At 47.9% G+C, this 21800-nt stretch overlaps 1 protein-coding gene across 1 annotated transcript; it reads right to left on the reverse strand.

Annotated features, from left to right (window-relative positions):
• Positions 1 to 8105: 8105 nt before the first annotated feature.
• Positions 8106 to 19616, reverse strand: KCNMB4 (potassium calcium-activated channel subfamily M regulatory beta subunit 4). The gene is made up of 3 exons (XM_065741424.1): positions 19239 to 19616; positions 14060 to 14187; positions 8106 to 8672 (listed from the first exon to the last, which is right to left on the reverse strand). Exons 1-3 carry the CDS (start codon positions 19575 to 19577, stop codon positions 8504 to 8506), a joined length of 636 nt encoding a protein of 211 aa, XP_065597496.1. The 5' UTR covers positions 19578 to 19616; the 3' UTR covers positions 8106 to 8503.
• Positions 19617 to 21800: the final 2184 nt, after the last annotated feature.

Genomic DNA, 21800 nt, shown 5'->3' on the forward strand with positions numbered 1-21800 from the left:
TGCCCTCTGTGTCTGAGTTAGTCCTTACTTGTCATCAGAAGTGTTAAGGACAAGTTTGTTTAAAAGGAGGAATGATGTATTACGCTTTCTTTTGTACTGGGAGCTGTGCACTGAAAGCTACAAGGGAGGTGTTAGAGGCTCTTTGTGGTACAAAAGCTCACCTCTTAGGCGTGCTGTGTCCCAAAGCCAGTGTGGGTGCAGAAGAGCAGCAGTCATGTACAGTTTGTGTCCCCACACAGGAGAAACATGGCCAGCACTGCAGACAAGAATAAATACAAGTGGTTTTACAAATCACAGAAGGGAACTGCAATACAGAGGGTGTCCAGCTCCTCTGCTTTACCAAGAAGACTATGGATGGGTCCTGTTGAAATCCTGCCACAATTTGCTGTTTGTTTAACCACATCAGGGCCAGGAGTGGGGCAGGCCCGGAGCCAGCTGAGGGTGTTCAGACACACACAGAGCAGCTGAGGGCAGGGGAGGCAGCAAACACCAGCGGTATCACATCTGATCACACACACGTCTCTAGAGCAGGGATGTCTGTCTGGGGTGATCATCCAGGCTTCCCTGTCCCAAAATATCAGGTCAGAAGTCACGAAACACACAGAAAGCGGTTAGATTGACTAAACAGATTTCTTAGCAGGTGTCTGCAGTGCCTGTGTTCACATCCATGGGCTTAAGTGAACCAACAAAATCCCTGCATGCTGTTGTCTGTGCCGGGGGATGGACAATGGGTCAAGCTGCCTCACCCTGCTGAACAGAGGTCCTGGGGCTGCCTCAGGACCTTCAGCCCCTCACTGTTTCACAGAAGCCACATAGCATTTCAGAATGAAGCTCTGAACTCACAGCTGGGGAAGAGCATTGCCAGGGGTCTCTTCAGCGTGGACTCCAACAGCTGCACTGGGTGACGCCATGGGACACCAACGCTGGGTCCCTGCATTGGTCTGTGAGCAAATAGGGCAGGAAAAGAATTTACTTCCCAGTCCTTGACACACGCACACACACACATATCAGTAAGGATGTGGATGTATTTCAAACCCATTTTCTTGAGTTGTCAGACCCCTGCTGGAAGGTGCAAAGTCGAGAAGATTGTCTCTGCTTGGCAAATTTCATATTAGGAGAAGTTTTTAAACTATCTGTTGCCACTACAATCCTACTCTCCTGCTCCTGTTGGGCACTTTGGGACAAACGTCTGGTTTTAGCCCAGAGCAGGTTTGAGGCTGCAGTGCAGCCCACAGAGAAGGAAAGCCCTTCCGTTCTGTTTTCCATCCTACAGAGAATAAAGAAACCTGAAATTAAAGGGGAGACTCGTGGAGTTATGGATAAGAACAGCCACACTTCCTGGGAAGTCAGACACAAACCAGATGGCACATAGTAAAGCCACCAGAATAGCTGTGGTATGAACTGAGCTACACTGTAAAAAGACAGAGTAAAAATAATCAGACAGACAGTAAAGCAAAGGTGGTCGGCATGCTGCGCCCAGCTTGGCTGGGGAGGAAAATGTGATGCAAATAATGAAGAGATAAAGAGAAGTGCTTGTGTTAATTGGGGGCACTTCTCTTGCCTGTCACTGACTGAAGCCACAGTAACGAAATTGCTAGGAGAAAAGATTGGTACTTGAAAAGGTAATAAAGACTCAGATAATGTCCCAAGTATCAAACAGATCAGTGAAGATGTGCTCAATACACTAAGCACGATAAATGCCAGCATCCTGTTATCTTATCACTAGATCTAAGAAACACCTGGAGCCAAATTATTTGTGAGAGTCCAGCTTGGAGAAACCGAACTGGCAGACAACTGGAATTAATTAATGCCCTACAGATCTGCACTAGAAAGGTTGAGGAGCACTAAAAATAAATGAGGAGCCTGTTTCTTACACATCACGCCAATTAGATCCGGTTGGGTTGTGACAAATCTTCTATCAACATCCTGGCAAAGGTGCAGCTCCCCCGGTCCTCCCCGGGAGTTCCCAGGCAGCCGAAATCTTGCATTAAGTTGCCCAGAATGTCAGTAGCAAAAATAGAGGGGGACAAAAAAAGCAAAAGAAAGCGCTGGTGTCAAGTCTGCTGTGGTTGATCAGCCAAGACCCCCATCCCAACCAGGCTGTCACACGTCCTCGGGCCTTGCCCTGGTCCCACAGCCTACGGGGTAGTGCCTGGCTGCTCCTCTGAGGCCCAGCAGGGTTCCTCCAGGAGAGGCTGTATTCTGTGAGGAGCAGGGATGATGGATTTGGAAAGCAAGGGGTCTAGCTAGCCCTGACTTTCTCATAGGTGCAAGTATGGCTGATGGGTGGGAACTATCCTCCAAGAACAGAGCAACAGAGAAGGGGAGGGAACGGATCTGGACAGCAGGAGGACGCTGGCTTAGGGCTCATGCTGTGTTATGCCCAGTGCATGAGGCCTCAATGCAGTGGAACTCTGCTCCCTGCAGATTTCCTCCACAGAAATGGGGAGTCAGAGTGTTTTGTTCGTGTGATCAGGTTTTGCTTTGTCCTTTGCTCCCGAAATGCCACTGCACCTCCAAGTACCCCCACAACAAATGGGAGAATCTGACACAGAGCCTTCGCAAACAGCTTTCATTTACATACATCTCTTGTATGCATCTCTTTTGCCTGCCCTCTCTTGTACTTCTCCCAGCAATTAAATTATGCAGCTGAGGAAAGTGATTGGGAAAACAGATGGCATGCAAGATGATGTAGGAAACAGCGGTGCATTTTAAACTTTCACAGCAGATCTGAGGGCAGATTTGGGTGCTATATGGGCCTCGAAGCAGCTGAACTTCAAAGTCTGCTTGGGCAGCAGCCTTAAACCAGAAGAAATGAGGGCCCCTTTAGCATCCAACTAGATGCTTACAGCTAAGATCAAGCTTTTCCATGAGCACTGAGGCCAGTCTCATTGGCCACACCAGTTGGTGAGATCTATCCAGTGTTCCTGGTAACTGTCAGTGACAGCATCCATGGTACAAAATGTGGGATTTGGGCAAGATGGAGTCTTGAAACAACTAGTTTATCCAAACCCAGTAGCAGCCCACAAAGCAAGGGAGAATGATGAAAGAAAGAAAGAAAGAAAGAAAGAAAGAAAGAAAGAAAGAAAGAAAGAAAGAAAGAAAGAAAGAAAGAAAGAAAGAAAGAAAGAAAGAAAGAAAGAAAGAAAGAAAGAAAGAAAGAAAGAAAGAAAGAAAGAAAGAAAGAAAGAAAGAAAGAAAGAAAGAAAGAAAGAAAGAAAGAAAGAAAGAGAAAGAAAGAAAGAAAGAAAGAAAGAAAGAAAGAAAGAAAGAAAGAAAGAAAGAAAGAAAGAAAGAAAGAAAGAAAGAAAGAAAGAAAAGAAGAAGAAAGAAAGAAAGAAAGAAAGAAAGAAAGAAAGAAAGAAAGAAAGAAAGAAAGAAAGAAAGAAAGAAAGAAAGAAAGAAAGAAAGAAAGAAAGAAGAAAGAAAGAAAGAAAGAAAGAAAGAAAGAAAGAAAGAAGAAAGAGAGAAGAAGAAAGAAAGAAGAAAGAAAGAAAGAAAGAAAGAAAGAAAGAAGAAAGAAAGAAGAAGAAAGAAAGAAAGAAAGAAAAGAAAAGAAAGACAAGAAAGAAAGAAAAGAAAGAAAGAAAGAGCAGTTAATCTGTGAAAGCGTGACATTAAGCAGTTGTGAGACATCTCCTTTTCACTGTGACATTTCCCTCTTTACTGCAACAGCACATCCCAGATGGGCCCCCTCCTTCAAGCCCCATCCTCTTGCTCCCGTCTTTGCCTTCATGTTTTAGAGCACTGAACAACACGATGAGGTGAGGAGCAGCTGCACCCAGCCCTGCTGGCACTGCCCCACGCAGTGGGAGCCCACCACTGCCCTACCAGCCACTGACAGGAGGAGATGGACAGAACATCCACCGACTATGGCCAAGGAAGGAGCCATGCCCATGGCATCTGCTGCTGAATCAGCATCGAATGTGTCTTTGCTCAGAGATTAGATGGAAGCAGAGACTGTGCTGGTGCGTGCTAGATGGGGCTGCTGCCTCCTTCCAAAGAAAAGGCACAGCCATCAGCTCCCAGTCTCCAAAATGCTGCAGTAAACTTTCTTGTCCTCTCTATCCTAGTAATGAAAACCATCACGAGAGGAGCCCTCCTGGCAGCTGCTTCCGCACCGGGTGTATTTCCACATCAAGCTGGAGAGACTAGTAAACTGAGCATAAAGAGTTTAAGCCATCCAGTTAAATAATGACAGATGTTTAGGGGAAGAGCAGGAAGAAACACAAGTATCACAGCGCCTGGAATTCAAAGAAAATTAGTTCAGGATGTGAAGGCATTGTTCAGCTGAACAGCAAGGGGGCAGTGCTGGAGGTGGCAGAGAGGCAGCTGCCATCACGTGCCTGTGGGCACAGCTCTGCTGGAGCACCTAGCAGGGCAGCAATAGTGAAGAAATCCTGCATCCCACTGCAACACGTGCCTCTTTCTACGGATGTTTTTCACCTGATGGAGCAGGGACTGGGGACACTGGGATCCCTGCATTTGTGTCCATCTCGGCTGCTGCTTCATGGCACAGCCCCACACACAGCACCCCAACCCCTGCACGCAGAGGTTCTGCTGCCTGTAAGAGAACTTCTCACCTCCTGGGATGTGAGGAGACTTTTACAGGCCAATTAAAATCCCTACTTGAGAGAAGCTATTAATAATAACCACACTGCCAGCCTTCTTCTTCCTCACCCAAGGACAGAGCTGGTTTTAATACAGCACATTTGCCAGAAATGTACTCTCCTAAAGGGGAAGTAAACCTTTCCTTGCCAGGAAGGGCTGCAGCACTTCTTGTGTGGGTCTTCTTTGCACATTTCATAGGGTGCAATAGGTACTACCTTAAATCTGAGGGCCAACTATCGGAACGCTTCTGAGCTACATAATGAGCATTCCTAATAGCAGTGCTTGACTTGGCAGCACAGTCTTCAAGGTTACCTAGTGGAGAACAGAATGTATATCGAATAAAGTGATTTGCAATCTGTCTTTGCAAAATAAATATGATACTAATCAACTTGGCATTTTGCTTTGCATTTTGCATTTTCATCTCACCTATCAATAAAAGCAACCTTGAAAGCGCAGATTAAGGCAGGAGTGACAGAGAACAATGCAAGGAGGGGGGCGAGTTTGTACAAATGGTTGTAGATCATTATAAAGCTAATTATTGAGGGACACAGCTCCGTCTGCATGAATACAGAATAACGATGAGTTATTATGAGCACCCTTTCTGGTGCTGCATGGCAGGGAAGCAGCAGAGCCAAGCTGGGGCACATGCAGCACCTCAGCAGCAGGACAGACAGCAAGGAGTGGTGCCCAACCCACGTAATGCTGTGTGCTGACAGTTCTTCAGCCCATACTCTATCTCCCTGAGCTTGTTGCTAACCTGATACAAATTAATTTCTTAAATGAAATCTGGATGCATTCTTTAAAAGCAGTCCCTATGCTGTATTGCTTCCCATGTCTCCATTAGTCTCCACTTTGACTGCAAAAAAAGTAGCAAAGTTCACAGAACACCACTTGCTTTTAAGCAGAACCACTTACAGCCTGGGATGCATTCATCTGGATGCTTTTAGGTCCATAGCACACATTCAGTGTATTCAACAAGGATTGAAAATTAATCTATCAAAAACCCATCAACAAAATCTAGCTATTTATTTCCAGAAGTTGGATTATTTTTAAAACAGATTGATATTTCAGGGAAAAAAAAAATGGTTGTTGGGATCAAGGCTACCTGACATTTGGACATAAAGACTGTTGGATATGGAGTCCTTTCAAACTTTCCCCTGCCTCAAAACAGCCTTCCTGACAGCCTCAGGGCACCTGTCAGCTGAACAAGCAGCTGTACAAAAAGCTTAATATACTACTTCTGGGGAATGGTGGTTGGCATGCAAATATATAAGGGGACAAACCTTTTGATAGTCAAAAGTTATGGGAAGTCTTATGTGAATTCATGTTTGAAACAGCATTAACTCATTAAATTAAATTACAGGCAGATTACTTCTTATTTTTTATTTTTAAGCAATATGAAGGTGATTCAAGCAACTCTCATCACATTTCTGAGAAAGTAATTTCAAAGGGATTGCTGTCTGTGCTACATGCTGTTGGGAAACTGTGCGTTGTGGATGTGAGGGGTGTGTGCAGTTCACTGCTTTGTCAGTATGTACTGCAGCAAAATTTTACATTTGTGGAATCATAAAATCATAGAATGGATTGGGTTGGAAGAGGCCTTAAAGCTCACCCAGTTCCAACCCTGTGCCATGGACTGGTTGCCACCCACCAGCTCAGGCTTCCCACAGTGCCACTCAGTGTGGACTTGGATGTCTCCAGGAATGGGGCATCGTGCCAGCGTCTCATTCCCCTCTGAGTAAATAAGTTCTTCCTAACATCTAACCTAAAACTCCCCTCTCTTCGTATAAAGCCATTCCCTCTTCTCCTGTCACTATCCTCTTCCATGAGGTCACTCCTGTCTTTAAAGTAGTTCTGGCCATTTTGTCTACAGTCACCAGGGTCACTGGTCAGCTCCTGCATTTGCAGTGCTGAGCAGCTTCAAGTAAGACCCAAACCCCAAACAACAAGCATTAGTCACATCCTCAGTGTTCCTCCCTCCCTGGAATAGCACCTTACCTACAAAAGGTTTTAAGCATTGGCCAATTTTCCCCTTCACTTCTCACACCAGCACTCAGAGGGACAAGCTGTGAGGGTGAGCTGTGCTTGTGCCAAGGCTCGGAGTGCCAGCAGAGCTATGCAGTCCCATTGGGCATCCAACTCCTACAAGGTCATCAGAGAAAGATGCTGTGACAACAAACTGGTTTAACTCCTCTGCATGGAAGGAAAAGTGGGGCTTGCTAAAGCTGGGAGACAAAGAGCATGAAGGAGCTAAACTTCTCAAAGCAAGAGTGCATAAATCTTGAATACATGCAGAAGTCAGCTCTGCAGATGGCTCCGAGGAGAGCAGACGTGTGGCTGAGCCAACACTTCAGAGAATACACCACAAAAGCTGGAAATACACAAAGCCAAAGGGGAATCAGTGAATAATCCTCTGGAAGGAAATCCCCGGCTTCCACCGGGCACAGGGATTAGAAAGACTTGTCTGAACCAACAAAGCACAAGCTGCAGCAGACGAGCAAATTTTAGTGTTTTTTTTCTCTCCACATCACATCTTGGCATGACAGAGGTGTGTCAGCGGCAGTGTTTAACTTGTGGTGCAGTACCAACCCTGCAACCACGACTTACTTCCAGAGGCCCCTGCATGCCACGTTTCTACCACATTTGGAGACACAGCACCCGATGGAGAGAGCTGAATGAGCTCAGTTTGCTTCCTGCCTTCCACTCCAAGAACCGGCCACGCAATCCAGGCACAATACCTTCTGGAGCAGAGACAGAGAGGATTTTGTTAATCTGGATTTGTGAGCGCCCTGCTACCGGGTTGGCAATCTGGGTGAATCTGTGTCAGCACGCACCTCCTCCTTGGGGAAAACAGGGAAATACACTCAGGCAGCAAAGCACGGCCTTTCCCTGTACGTGTGAGAAGTTACCCAGTATTAAATTAGGGGAAAAAAAAGGAAGCAACCAAACCTTGAACCACACACACGTGGGTGATGTTTCAGAATCACAGAGAGTGTGAGAGCACACTGAGGGAGCTCAGCAGCTCTGCTCATCCTGGCAGTACGTTTCGTGCTCCTTTCTGCAGCGTGGAGTGGGCCCTTCCAAGCAGCAGGCATCCCGGAGCAGAGGGGGCCCAGAGGATGCTCCTGCAGTCCCCTGCTGCACACTGGTGAAGCTCTGAGAACACTCATTTAGGTACAACCACACCAAGACACCACCACGGCTCCTTAGAGCCCTGGGAGCATCCTGGAGTGATGGAGAGGGGATGAGACTGTACGGACTGCTGAGGCACTTAGGGCGGATCCAGTATTTAATTGCCTTTTCCAGGTAAATATTTTTGGGAGGTTTTTACACTTCCTCACCCTGAGCAGGTGACGATGATGGATTTCACCTGTACGGAAGTGAAAGTTTGAGTTCTAAAGTGAAGGTTTCCTACTCAGTGACAAATACCGAAGCGAGCTCGGTGGTGTCTTCCTCACAAAGCTTTTTAAAAATAAACAAATAAAACAAAGGTATAAAAACAAAACAGCCAAACTTTATTACTTTGGAAATACAGTCTATCATAAAGGAAATAAATATCTGATATTAAACGATAGCAAAGATCACTTTGCGGAGAATAAATGAGCCAACGGCAGAGTTCTTAGAAACTGTCTCTCGACGCCGCTAGGAGGCGGGCAGTGCTGGTGAGGGCGGACAGAGCACAGTGTGTTGGTGCAGCGTGGAGTTTCGGTAGCGTTCTCATTCAGTGCCGCAGCAGAGGAAGCAGCTAGAGCTGGCGCTGGGAAGGGCGGGCTCCCAGGATGAACCCTCTGGCAGGAGCAGCTCCATCGGCAGCCGGGATGTGCGGTGCCAAGCCTCACAGCGTGCTGAGCCTTCCTGTGCGAGCGAGGCTCCCTGGCGGCCCGCAGCCCCGCTACGAGTGCTTCTTCCTCTGGATGGCCTCTGCCCTTGCAGCCAGGCTGCGGGCGCAGGCCGTCAGCGCCACGATGAGGACACCCACCAGGAAGGTGACCAGAGGCCAGAGGAAGCAGTGCAAGAGGACGGTCTCGTCGTGCGTGCGCTTCAGCATGACATCATCTGGCCTGCAAAGGGAAGGAGCGTGAACACACCCAGCGCCATCCATGTGGCACCAGTGGAATGCATCCGGTGTGGAAGCAATAAAAAAAAAAATCACAGGATCACAGAACTGTAGGGGTTGGAAGGGACCTCCAGAGATCACGGAGTCCAACCCCCTGCCAGAGCAGCTCCCTAGCCCAGGTTGCACAGGTAGGCGTCCAGGCGGGTCTGGAACGTCTCCAGAGAAGGAGACTCCACCACCTCTCTGTGCAGCTGTGCCACTGCTCCGGCACTGCACTGGGAAGGAGTTCCCACGCACATTTGTGTGGAACTTCCTATGCTTCAGTTTGCGGCCATTTCCCCTCATCCTATCACCACACACTGCTGAGAAGAGTCCAGCCTCATCCCCTTGCCTCCCGCTCCTTAGATATTTATAAACGTGGATCAGCTCCCCCTCTGAGTCTTCTTTAAGGCTGAAAGGTGTCTTATGTGCATATTTCTACCTGAAATGGCCACAGATACTGCACGAGGGATTCCAGGTGCAATTACAGCTCCCCTCCCAGCTGTGAGCCTTGGCTGCACTCCAGGTAAAGCAGCCCAAGGCCTGAGTACATCCCATGGGGGCCTGTGGGGACCAGCCAGGACCTGCCCCACAAACCTCTGCAGTGGTTGCTTACATGGCTGTGCAGTTGAAAAAGGGAACAGAGGGAAGGACAGACGAGGGCAGCAAGAAGGAGGCATCTCCAGAGACTTGGGAATTCAGACAGGTCAAGTGTGTGACAGCTCAGTGCCCACCTGCCTGCCTTCCACCTGAGCCTGGGGGTCAGTGTGGGCCCACACAGGCAGGTTTTTCTCAGCCCTAGCTCTGCTTGCTTTCCCTGCAGTTTTAACAGAGTTATTAAGCCTGTCTCACAGCATTTGCACTTTCTGGCTGCTTTCCAGCTCCAGCCAGAGGCAGGCAGTCTGCTGGAAAAACCATCTGCAAAGCAAGGAAGCAGAACTTTTTCCAGTTAGACAAAAACACATTGTTGGTCTCCCCTTTGTCAGTGCACCCCGACTCTCCTCACAGCCCCAGACCAGCAGTGGGCTCTCACTCCTGCCCCAGGATCTAAGCATGGCCACAGGCAGGAGCAGCCACCAGCACAGCAGCTCAGCACCTCGCCCACAGTAACTCCATCCCACCCAGAATGCAGCCCTGAGGAACCACCTCCTGCCAGGGGAAACACAGAGAATCCCCTCTTGCTGCAATAAGAAACTAAAGGAGATGCCTGCACAGTGGCAGATGACAGCATCTCTGTGCTAGGAACGATGATCATGAGCAGCTTGGCTACATAAAAGCTGACACTCAGCTACATAGAAATCGATCATAAGAAACTCAGGTGTATTCAACAGCAGAGATGTGAAGTCTGCTCAGCTGAAATCCTCCAGACACATCATCAGGTCTCATGGAGACTGCAATGTGAATAAAGCAACACAACGTGATATGCACAGACTCACCATCATCCATGCCACTTATCTGGCAGCACCCAAACAGAAATCCCTTCCTGAGAGGCACGGCACTGCTTCTCTTCTGTTCACTCTTTCATTACCTATGGTTAATGAGTGCTAATTGGCCAGGAGACCATATACAGACTGCACTGAGTTCTCTCGGTTCTAAACTTGCAAAAGACACTGAATTTAAAGTTTGTGCTTTTTTATTACTATTTTTTTAAGTGGGTACTAATCAAAGAGTTCAGAAACAAAAGGCACACTAACAAACTAGAAAATCAAATTCAATTAAAGAAAGAAAGCGTGGTTTGGGGAAAGCAAGATATCCTTTTAATTGAGTCTTAAGAGATTTGGGAAAATATCCGATATGACAGAAGTGATGGATTCCAACCACTCACTGCAGGTGGGACTGTGGCTCTTGCCATCAGTCATTTGTAAGGGTTTCCCTTTGTGAAAACAGGTGCCATTAGTGAAGATTCAGGATTAGAGCTGGTTTTAGTTGCGTGCTATTATTAACATCAGTTGCAGCAGCAGTCCCTGTCTAAGTCATACCTTATAGAAAGAAGCAGTTCCCTGTAAACTGCTCACAGCATCTCTGCAGACAATGCACACTGCAAAAACATGGTGCTGCTCATACAGTGGTGGACACACAACACCACCAACACAACTAAACAACATAAAAAACCTACAGACATCTCAACCTTAACTCTGAAAGTATACCTTTCCCTTTCATTGCCCAGACAAGGAAGGCAGAAATCTGTATTCGCTGTGAAAAGGCAAAACAGCATTAATTTTTAGGAGGACTTCTTGCTGAGGGTCACAGCCCCTCTGCCCTTGAACACGGCTGCCTGCATGAATGGGCACTGAGTTAAGCAGGTCTACACCAGACCCCGTGGAGCAATTACCATGCATCATGCAAAGAACTGCTTGCTAGGGTTACCAGAATGTTGTCCAGGACCAAAAAGCTACAGGCATGTAAATGCCTCAGTTATCATTTATTTACTACACCATGCAATTTTCTATGACACAGCAGAAGCCACAGAAAGGAGGGTGTGGGATAGGGAAACTTTACATACATTTTTTGTACTCAGTGAAGTCTAGATTTAAATATATATGCAATCTGCAGGCACTCACGTTGCCCACAGGGGTTCACATGCCTTCAGCTTCATTACAACAAGCACTTGTTAGTGGTTTTTTTCCATTGCTGCAGGCAGGGGCAGTGCCCTTATGGCCCCCTGGCCTGAGCACAGCTCCACAGATGACACAGTGGAAGAACAGTGTGTACCAAAGCAGAACAAGATTTCTGTTCCACCCTATATGGATGAGCAGCCCCATGGTTACAGCACCCTTGGCTTCTGCAGAGAGCTACTCCCAGGGTAGGCCCAGCTCCATACAGGTGGCCACTACTCACAACTGTTTGCTCTCCAAATTAGATCTGTGAATTTGTGTGCAGCACCATGCAATAACATTGAGAGACATAAGCTACACTACAGAAAAGCAATCACAGTGTTCTTGTGTACTGGATAAGCCCAGAGCTGAAGAAAATCACCATTTAAACTGACCTATGTTCCTCTGTCCATCTCTGCATGATGATTGAGGGGCCTGAGCTGATGGAGATCTCTATCACTTTTTGTCACTGTGGTTGGCATCAGTGAGACTTATAACTTGAAGAAATTAGTCATAGAACCACAGAATCAGAGTTTGGGTAGGAAAAGACCTTGAAGATTGTAGAGTCCAACCAGGAACATGACCTATTGAGTCCCATCACTAAATCACGTGCCTTAGTGCTGTATCCATGTCTTTCTTTTTCTTCTCAAACAAACTGATTGAAGTGTGCCCCACCAACCTACAGGAGTTGCCCATCAGTGAGCTCCACATGCAGTAACAATTCTGACAGTGTTATCAAATTAAATGTTGTGAAGAGGAGATGACACCAGCTCATTTCTCAAGAATTTTATTCTACCACTTCAAGAAACCACTGTTATTGTAAATACTACTCTATCTAAGGGTCCTACCACTACATTCTATATGTCTTACGCAGGCTGACAAGAAGGATTTAGCTGCACCACACTGTTCACAAAATGCTGACAGAAGATTTGCACATTTCTTTTCTGAAGTGAACATATTATTCCCTTTGTATGATTTTTCCTGCTTGGCAAGCTCTTTAATTATCGTAGCTCCAAGAGTATACCTAAGCAAGCACCCTTAGTGTCAGCAAAACGTATCTTTCGAAGCGCATTCCTATCTCCAGAAGAAAATAGATGGTGTACACATTTCAGCTTAGACTATCTTCAAGTATCTCTGGCAGGGAGCCTTTCTTCTGCTGCACAGAAATTGCTGTACAATCAAAAAATAAAAAAATTAAAAAAAGCAGCACTTTAAGGCAGCCATAACATTTGGCAATAACATTTAACAATAAAGGATTCAGCAAATGAAAGGAAAAAACCCTGCCTGAGTGCTGCACAATTGGCAGAGAACAAATGGCAGACTTTATGCAGCACACAACCTCTTTGATAAGTTTGCCTCAGCCTCACCTGCAGATGTGATGTGAGAATCAGCTCACCCACCCCAGCACACCTACCACCTGCACGTCTGCAGCTGGGCATATTGCCCTGAGCCTCGTTACAGGAGACAGACAAATACCTCTGGGCATCCACCATATCTCAGGCATTTATTTTAGGTGAGACGAAAAGTTCCTATTTCTCTCCGCTGTCACTAACACCTAACTTCCACAGCATCTTGCCCACTGTCTCAGATGAAGCCCATTCACCATGTCTCCTGCAGAAGATCTGAGCATCCCCTACCTGGTGAAGCCGAAGCCATTGCTCAGCTGCTGGTCAGCAGAGCCAAGCACCCTTCTGGTCCACCCTGTGGACCAAAGCTGCCCCCAGCAAGGGCCAGGCCAAGTGTGATGCCACTGCATGGGGTGTCCTGAGTTACTAGCCTCCAGCACACACCCCAACCTGCAAACTCTTGACATTTTTTTGCCCCTACAGACCATTCTCCTGGGCATGCCAACTAGGCCTACAGTATCAGCAGGGAGGGGACAAGAAGCACAGCCAGATTAGGAGAACCTGAAGGCCTGAGGCATCCAACAGGCTGCCCAGGAGTCAGGCTTCTCTGTGCCTGCCAGAGTGCTCCAGCTCTCCATGCCAGATCCCTCTGGAACTGGAGGTTAAGCCCTGCAAAACCTTGGCTGATCTGAAGACCTCTTTCCACCTCCTCATCTACATGGATCTGTCAACTCTTTCATCGTTGTTCTCTCAGACTCCTCCAAGTGTGCCCTCACACTGGCACTGTCACATCACAGCCCTCACATCATCATCAGAACAAGGCGAGCAACAGTGCTCCCTCCTCTTCCTGTTTTCTGAAGGAAGGAGACTAGACGTCACCCTGTAAGTCATCTAAACCACACCAGCATCGGGAGCAAAAGGAAGAACTGAAACAGAAGTGGTGATACTTTGCGTTACAGCTTCCTACTTTGCAAGCATGTGTGAAAACTGACAGTTCTGTGAACATTTACTGGATTTATCTGATCTATTAATCCACTACGAGCACGATTCCCAAGTTCATTTACACTATTTACTGATCTCTTTTTCTTCCAGCCCCTCATGAACACAAGGGGGTTTCTCTCTTCTTGAGATAAGAAACTTTAACACCCAAAGCATCAATCTGCCATCAAAGCATTAAAAAAAAGATGCCTTCCTCCATAATATTGCACGATTTAAAGGGAACTTTCCTTACAGTTTTGTTTTTTTTCTTACTTCAAGTGGTAAAAATGCCTTTTCATTCCTGTATATCTTTTCACCAATAGAGCTGTCTCACAAAACTCCTTGCATTAAGCCACATCACTACATGTACGTACATGCGTATTATGCCAAAAGAACCAAGAGCACTTCCATCTATGCAAACATACATTACTTACCTCAAGTGCTGATTAAAATAGCATGTAAATGGTTGCGAACCCACTTTCTCTTTCCAGTATTTCTGCTTGTATGTGACATTCTCAGAGTTCTCCTGATCATCTCTGGCGCAGGGAGGGATGTACGAACACTGTCAACACATGCAGCAAAACAGAGTTACTTCTGTGCTTCAGGACACCAGGCATCACTTCCTCTGCATTTTCCTATTAATCCCAACGTTGGTTAAATGTGCAAAGAAAAATCAATGCAAGCTCCAAAGAAAGAAAACCAATAAGTAAGCTGAACTCGACTTGCTAGTTACTGCAAGGCACTGGGAAAGAATTAAGAAACAAAATCAAGGATCTGTCATGTTTTGTTTTGTTATCAAACCAACCTGCCATGCAACACCTATGGGTTTTTGGTTTGTTTTGTCATCATGATGAATGTAGAAACAATCAAAATATTCCAGCAAATTCCAGATGATAGGATACCTGATACCTAGCTGACATTCTTAGGCATGAAAAGCTTTTTCTGCCACTTCTACAACACGAGCAGAAAGCAGCACAGAGAGTGCAAAGCCTCATTTCTGCAGAACTGTTCAGTGTCTGCTTCCACCATAGAGAAGTCAGCCACAGAGATACTGGTTCCTGGGATATCTGCTTCAAAGCCCAGCAGATGAAGAGCAGTCTCTCCACAACCTCAGCACACTTGAGACTGAGCTTTCAGAGATGCAGCCCTGGGTCACTCACAACCCACTCACAATGTTTGCAAGTCTTGTCTTTGACAAAATCACAGGATGGCTGAGGTTAGCAGGACCCTCTGGAGGCCATCTGATCCAACCTCCCTGCCCAAGCAGGGCCACCCAGAGCAGACTGCCCAGGACTGTGTGTCTCTGGCACACCACTCTTCCATCCCAGACACAGGGAACTCCACAAGAAAAATAATAAAATAATAATAATAACAACAACAATAATAATAATAATAAAAACCTGGCACAATTGCTCCTGTCACTACCAGTCATCCATACATGAGATCGTTACAGGAGATGTTGAACCAACCTGAGTAACACAGTTCAACTTACCCCCAGATAACAAAAAGCATGGACAGTATGACCACCTTTGCTGGCAAACCTTTCTCTGGATCCTTCAAAGACCTTCCACATCCCCTAGCTAACTTGTGAATCCTTCCCAAGCTTTATAATCTGGTGAAATATTCTTTATCTCCATCCTGAATTTCAGACTTATAAGCAACTGCAGAGATCTTTTCCAAGAGAAGTCTACCAGAACGGATAAGCAGCTAATTATATTTTTATATAACAATAAATATATATTGTTATAGTCTCCAAAGGCAGACTCATCACAGAGGGCTTCATTTTTTTGTGGGTTTTTTAAGAGTAGTTCTCACGCTTTTATCTCTGAAAACGCACTAGATTTGTCTCCATCTCTCCTCTCTATATCTTCATGGGAAAAACACACAGGAAACAGGCAGAAACTTGTCCAAAATCACCGGGATCTTGTTGGTTGAACCTCTTGAGAAAAGATGACCTCAAAGAAAGGAGTAGATCTCAGCTGAGGAAAAACTGTCATCGTATGAATCCCATGGGTCCCCCTGACACATCTACTCAACCCATAAGGACCTTCAGCAGTGGGCAGCACCTCATATCCAGCCCCAAACTGGATTTATCACCTGCTGCACAGCCACTGGTGCTCATTTGCTTCCCTGAGATGCCATCAATAGCTCTGACTAACCCAGTGTTCGTTTTGGCTCCTTATGACCAGCATAGGTGGTGAAGCTTTCTATACTTAGCCTCCCAAGCACACTTCTTGAGCACTTCACTTGATCGGCTGCATCACCCTCCAAAGCACTGTTAGCATGAGGATAGAAGGGAACAATAATCTGGCAACTTCCACTGCCCTGAGCTGCTGGATGAACCTGGGATGACCTCCAGCTTTGGCAACAGGCAGTTTCTGAAAGGTTAATTCCACAGTCCTCCCCCACAATACACAGTGTGAAATCCTACCGTCAAAATGTAACTAAATGCCAAGAGTCTGAAAGCAGGCTAAGGTGCCTTGTGCTTAATTGCAGCCCAAGAAGCAACCTCCATTTTCAGCAGAAGAGTCCCACCCTATAATAGGTTGGTGTTTTTTCTTAAGCCAGTTACAAAGAAGTTGGAGAACAGCGCTTAAGATTAGACATTCAGAATAAACCTAATGATGTGGAGACCTTTTCATAGGATCTATCAGTACATGGTGCACCTCCTACACTGTATCACAGCAACAATAACATTATTATGCAATTTAAATGCAGTCTCAATTACACAGCTCAAAATCAGTACCAAGCTAATAATCTTCACTCTTCAGTCAAAGCTGCTGTTTGGATAGATGACTCAGGACTCAATACAGTGGAAGTGTCAAAGAGCAGCTAATACAACTTCACACCACGGTTTTTGTAAGCTCTGTGTCTGGTGTGTTTGCAGCTGGATGCTCCCCCACCAGCATCTCTGCAGATGCCTGAAAAGACTCCTGGTTGTTTCGAATGCTTCGCTGGAGCATTTCATGGAGGAGGAGCAGAGGCACGAGCTCTGGCTCAGCTTCCAGTTTACATTTCATACTTTAAAAGACCAGTTCTTGCCTAATTCATTAATATTTTTATTAAAAAGAAGTCAGACCTGGTGAGCTCTGAGGGGAGTTGTCTCAAGACTAGAAGACACTGTCTACATGAAGAGGACAAGAAAATCTTAAGTGCAAACAGGTGCTAGGGCCCAAAGTTCTACGTGAAGACAAACTGACAGCACAAGTGAGCAAACCTCTGGCCTCAGCCTCCAATGCCTCATCAAGGACTGCCTTCCTGGCAAATGGTCAACTGCAGCACTCCCTGTCTGCTGAGGACGGCAGACAGCATGGCACTGCAGTTTGGGAAGCTTGCGGTGAAATGGATTCAGGTTGAGGACAACATCAGGTGGGTGGCAGAGGGACCCATCCTGCCTCCACCACGGGCTCACATAACAGACAAAGCCCCTTCCCCCACCCAGTGTCCACAGGTAGGAGCTGTGCCAGCACCAGGCCCCTCAACTGCCCCAGCTCTGTGAGTCAGCTAGTGGGGCCAATGATTCACAACCACTGGAGCATCCCTGGAGGAATCCCGACCCCACCACCAAACTGCTGTGCTGGCATGAAGCAGACACCCTGTCCACACTCTCTCTTAGAAATGAGATGAGGACCAGTCCCAGCTCAGCTTTGCTTCTACAGATCTGCTCTCGGCAAGTACCACTGAAAAAGTACAACACTCCCTCAAACTAACAATTTCTGACTCCTGATGAGCTTCTCCAGACTTGTGCAGGCACTCCCAAACGTTGTTTTGGGTTGTTGGGTTGCTGGGTTGTTTTCATGGCCTGGAAGTACGGAAGTGATGCCCTGACCATCCTGCTGGTGAGGAGCAGAGCTGCCTAAGCACTGAAAACTATGTCCCCAGGCTCTGGGCCTGTCCCGCACCCATTCAGCAGCATGTCCTTCCAGAGTAGAGCTCGATGGCAAGGTGAAGGGTGAAACCAGGACAGTGGATCCATCAGGCAGCTGACATGCTCCACCATCACACTGCCCAGCTAAACCCCCTGCCCAGCCCCACGCTGCTGTGCGTGCTGCCACATGCTCCATGGAAGACATCTCACTCCACGGTCAGGATGTCAGCGACAAATTGACTTCGCACTTAATCCCCCTTAAGCCTTATCTCAGAGATGATTATTGCTATCAACGCAGCTGAAGAAAGGCTACCGCCGCTCTGCTGAGATTTCCTCCTTTGAGACAAAAAAAAACCAACCAAAAAACAAAACAAAAACAAACAAACAAAAAAGGAAATCCACAAATCTCTGAGAGCAAAATGTAATCGTGTGCAGCGCTTCATATATACATTTCTGGATTAACTGTGACCCAGCTACATAATCTTTTAAGAGCCAGAATGAATCCCGGGCCATACAGCGATGTGATCATCTCAGGAAGCAAGAGGAAAAGAAGTCCCTTCCTGCAGCTGGAGCTCACCAGGACAGGCAGATGCACTTATACACCAGCCCACTCTATTACAGAAAGGAGAGCATTTTAGGAGAGATGTTTCTGGTGGAGAGCAGCCAGCGGCCAATTCAGTACAGTTGTATGATGTAACAGAAAATACACTTTTGTCACACTACAGCTTTTGCAAACAAACAAAAAGAGAGCCACCCCGTGAGGAGAAGCAGCCAAACGGAATGGAGAACACCAAGACTCCCAAACAGAAATGCTTATGGGTTTTTTCCCCTCCCACCCATCAGTGTGCTGTGTGCCTGAGTCCATCAACACGAGTGGGTACACTACAGGAGAAGGGTGGGCAGGAAGGGATAAAGGGCTCCACAGGTGCTTGCTCATAAATATGTGCAGGGCCCAAACCAGGAAACCCAGTGGATCCGCAGCCTGATGCTATGACCAATCTGTTTTAGCACAAAATTCCGAAAGCTCTGGAAGATGGTGAGAGTTCAGGATGCAAATAAAAAGGAGGCTGTGAGCACTCAGCCAGACGGGCTCGAATCCAGGAGACAGAACAGAACCATAGCACCAGCTGCACATCCTTCACCTCCCTTAAGAGGATGTACCATCCTAAAGAACTTTTCTTCTCATTTTGTTCTGGTATTGCGTAAAATCCGTGAGGTAAAGGAGAAGCAATTGGACAACGTTTCTTTCTACGTTCTTTTCCACTCAGTTAAACCCAGTTACAAGCAAAGGACACCATCGCACCCAAACGACATCCTTCCTGCTGCTGGGCCGGGTTCAGCCATCAGCCGGCGATACCGTGGGGCACACAGCCCGTACGTGGGAGCGGTCCCAGTGCCAGGGAGCGCACGCTACGCGTGTGAACACACAGGCGGGCGGGGTGCGGGGTGCAAACACGGTGCTGAGTTTCAGCCAGGCTTCCAGAAGGACGGCACCGCGGGGATCGGCACCTCGGGGAGGGAGAAGTTCGCAGAGCTCGCTCACCGCCCCGCAGCCACACGGCGGCCGAGCCGCTGCTCCATCCAAACCCCGTCGGATCGCGCCCGCGAGCCACCGATGGCCGAAAAGCGGCACGCGGTGCCCGGGCGCGCCAGAAGTTTACCGGCACCGAGGAAACTCCCACTTCGGCGCATCCCATCCCCACCCGCTGAGCGCGCTCCCCGAGCGGGGTCCGCCCCGCGCTCACCTTGGGGTTGGTGCGGAGCTGCCGCTCGTCCTCGTGCAGCAGCGCGGGCGCGGCGGAGCGGGAGGTGCGCACCAGCACCTGCAGGCACGGGTAGCGGGCGGTGCCCCGGCAGGCGGCCCCGCACGAGAAGGTGCAGGCGAAGCGCTCGCCCAGCTGCCGCACCGCCAGCACCGTGCAGTTGGCGGCGCCGCCGCCGCCCCGCTCCTGCAGCGCCGGGCGCAGCCAGCAGCAGCCCAGCCCCAGCAGGGAGAGCAGCCCGGCGGCGATGAGCAGGAAGCCCAGCCGCATGCTCTTGTCCTCCGCCTCCGTGTACTCGTAAGCCGCCCGGCCACGCGCCATCGCCCGCCTGCCGCTCGCCGACGGGCAGCCGCTGCCATCGGCCGCGGCTCGGTGCACCCCGCCCGCAAACCTCTCGGCCGCTCCCCCTTCCCCGCCTCCTCCGGGGCCGGGGGCGGGCGGGTAAAGAAAGAAAGAAAGAAATAGGGGGGCAGCGGGTAAGGAGAAGAAGGGCAATCGGGAGGCGGGAACGAGAAAGTACTTAAATAAGTGAAAAATTAGTAAGAGCGGGAATTAAAGTGTATACGGATAGGGTAAGAAAAGAGGAGGAGGAAAAAGAAGTTGTGATAGGAAAGATAAGTGAAAAGGGGGAAGAAGGAAGAACAGAAGGAAGAGAAAAAAGAGGAAAGGAAAAACAAGAAAAAAGAGGAATAAAAAGAAGAAAAGGAAAATGGGGGGGAAAGGGGAAGCAGGAGGAGAAAAGGACAGGAAAAAAAAGGAAAAGAGAAAAGAGGAAAAAGGAAAAGGGAAGGAATAAAAAGAAAAAAGAGGAAATAAAGAAAACAGAAGAGGAAGAAACGAAAAGAAAAAGGAGGAATAGGGAAAAAATAAAAGAAAAAAAAGAATAAATGAAGAAAAGGAAGAGGAAGGAATAGAAGAAAGACAAAAAAAAATATGAAAGAAAAAAAAAGAAAAACAACCAAGGAGGGAGGAAAGAGAAAAGTGGCAGAAAATAGAAGAAAAAGGAAAAAATAGCAAATAATTGAGTTAATATTAAATGAACGGCAAAATAAAAATTAAGTTTAAAGCAAAATAAGTTATACGTCTGTAAAAACAGAATAAACCGAATCAAAATAAACCAACTGAAACAAATCCCATTAGCATCAATTGGGAAAAAAAACGTATTAAAAAAAAAAAATAGCCGAGAAGATAGCAGCCCGGCTGACCTAATTCAGGTCCGTCTGGGGGCGGGGGGGACAGCTTGCCATGGGATTATCTGCCCCGGGGAGATTTGCTGCAGGGAGGCTGCCGCGGATTAGTGCCATGCAATGTGCAAGGTGCAGTTGATGTCTGGAGGGGGCTGCTCCCCTGTAAGGCCGTGTGTGAGACCCCAGCCCAGCGGCAGCGCAGCCTCACGCTGTCATCCGCAGGCGACAGGGGGTGGGCGTGAGGCAGGAACGGCGCTCAACAGGAAGGTGTCAGCCTTTCAGAGGTAGCCCTGAGACGTGCCCTGTTCTGGTCCAAGGGAACGCACTCGTCTCGCAGATCAATGTGGCCATTACCCAGCATTACTCGCTGCGGCAGCTACCGCAGACCAAGCGCCAAAGTGCAACAAGCAGCTGTCACATTTTTTATTCTGCGGCCTGTGTCACGGAACAAAGTGTGACAATTTCTGCGATGACAGCTGAGCCTGGTGACACAGCAGACGAGAAGGTACAGAAACAACAGGAAAAAAAAAAAAAACCCGCGGGAAATGACGCTTTCCTCCGGCCACGTTTTCTCAATCGCTTTTCCACCTCAGAGCGCAACGCCAAACTTTTAAAATTAAGAGTTGGTCCCTAAGTTCTCCGAATGGAATATTGAGCTGCGGTTGGCAGGAGGGCCATTAGGCCACGTACTACACGTGGTACCACGCGTACAGCTTTGCTATTACAGAAGGGTCGCTTTCAAGCGGGTAGATACGTTACCTGCCGTGGGAACTCCAGCCCCGGGTCCCAACTACCCCCACCTTCTGCTGGGCCGCAGCGTGCAGGCTCCGTGCCTTTGTTGGTTTGCTTTGTTGTCACCCAAGCCCTCTCACTAAGTGCTGTCAGCTGAAAACCAAGGCCACAGCTCACTGGGCAACACCGTAACCTTGAGAGCCAGCATTCCCACACGCATCCAACCCTGAGCCGGAGCCCTGTGCAGATAGTGGGGCTGTTATCTTGACAGTTAGAGAAATGACCACTAATGCCCAGTTTGGAGAATGAAGCTGGGTACGACAGCACCCAGCTGTCCTACTCGGGCCCTGGGATCCCTTCCTAGCCCTGCAGGCCTCTGTGGCAGCATACGGCCTGCCTGGACAGCACAAGCGATGGCGTAGGCTGGTTCTCCACAGCCATTTGTGAGAGGGTGCCCCGATGCGTATGACGTGCTGAGAGGGGGACTGGGATGAGCCCTGTGAGGTCACGCACATTTCTTTGCTGGAGCCTGTGACGGCCACAAGGGAGATCGTGCACAGCTCTGCCAACAGCAAACTGCCTTTTTAAATTGTACACGTACATATGTATGCTATTAAAAAAAGGC

Source organism: Cyrtonyx montezumae, unplaced genomic scaffold, assembly GCF_038088225.1.
Source record: "Cyrtonyx montezumae isolate F1298 unplaced genomic scaffold, pur_monq_1.0 scaffold_3, whole genome shotgun sequence".
Classification (NCBI taxonomy): domain Eukaryota; kingdom Metazoa; phylum Chordata; class Aves; order Galliformes; family Odontophoridae; genus Cyrtonyx; species Cyrtonyx montezumae.

What these genes read in the sequence shown, in the direction of transcription:
- KCNMB4 (XM_065741424.1), bottom strand. Translation starts at nt 19,577, where the DNA reads ATGGCGCGTGGCCGGGCGGCTTACGAGTACACGGAGGCGGAGGACAAG. An exon ending in AGCTCCGCACCAACCCCAAG is followed by an intron (nt 14,188 to 19,238) that starts GTGAGCGCGGGG and finishes ATGTGTTGACAG; the next exon opens with TGTTCGTACATCCCTCCCTG. An exon ending in TATTTTAATCAGCACTTGAG is followed by an intron (nt 8,673 to 14,059) that starts GTAAGTAATGTA and finishes TTCCCTTTGCAG; the next exon opens with GCCAGATGATGTCATGCTGA.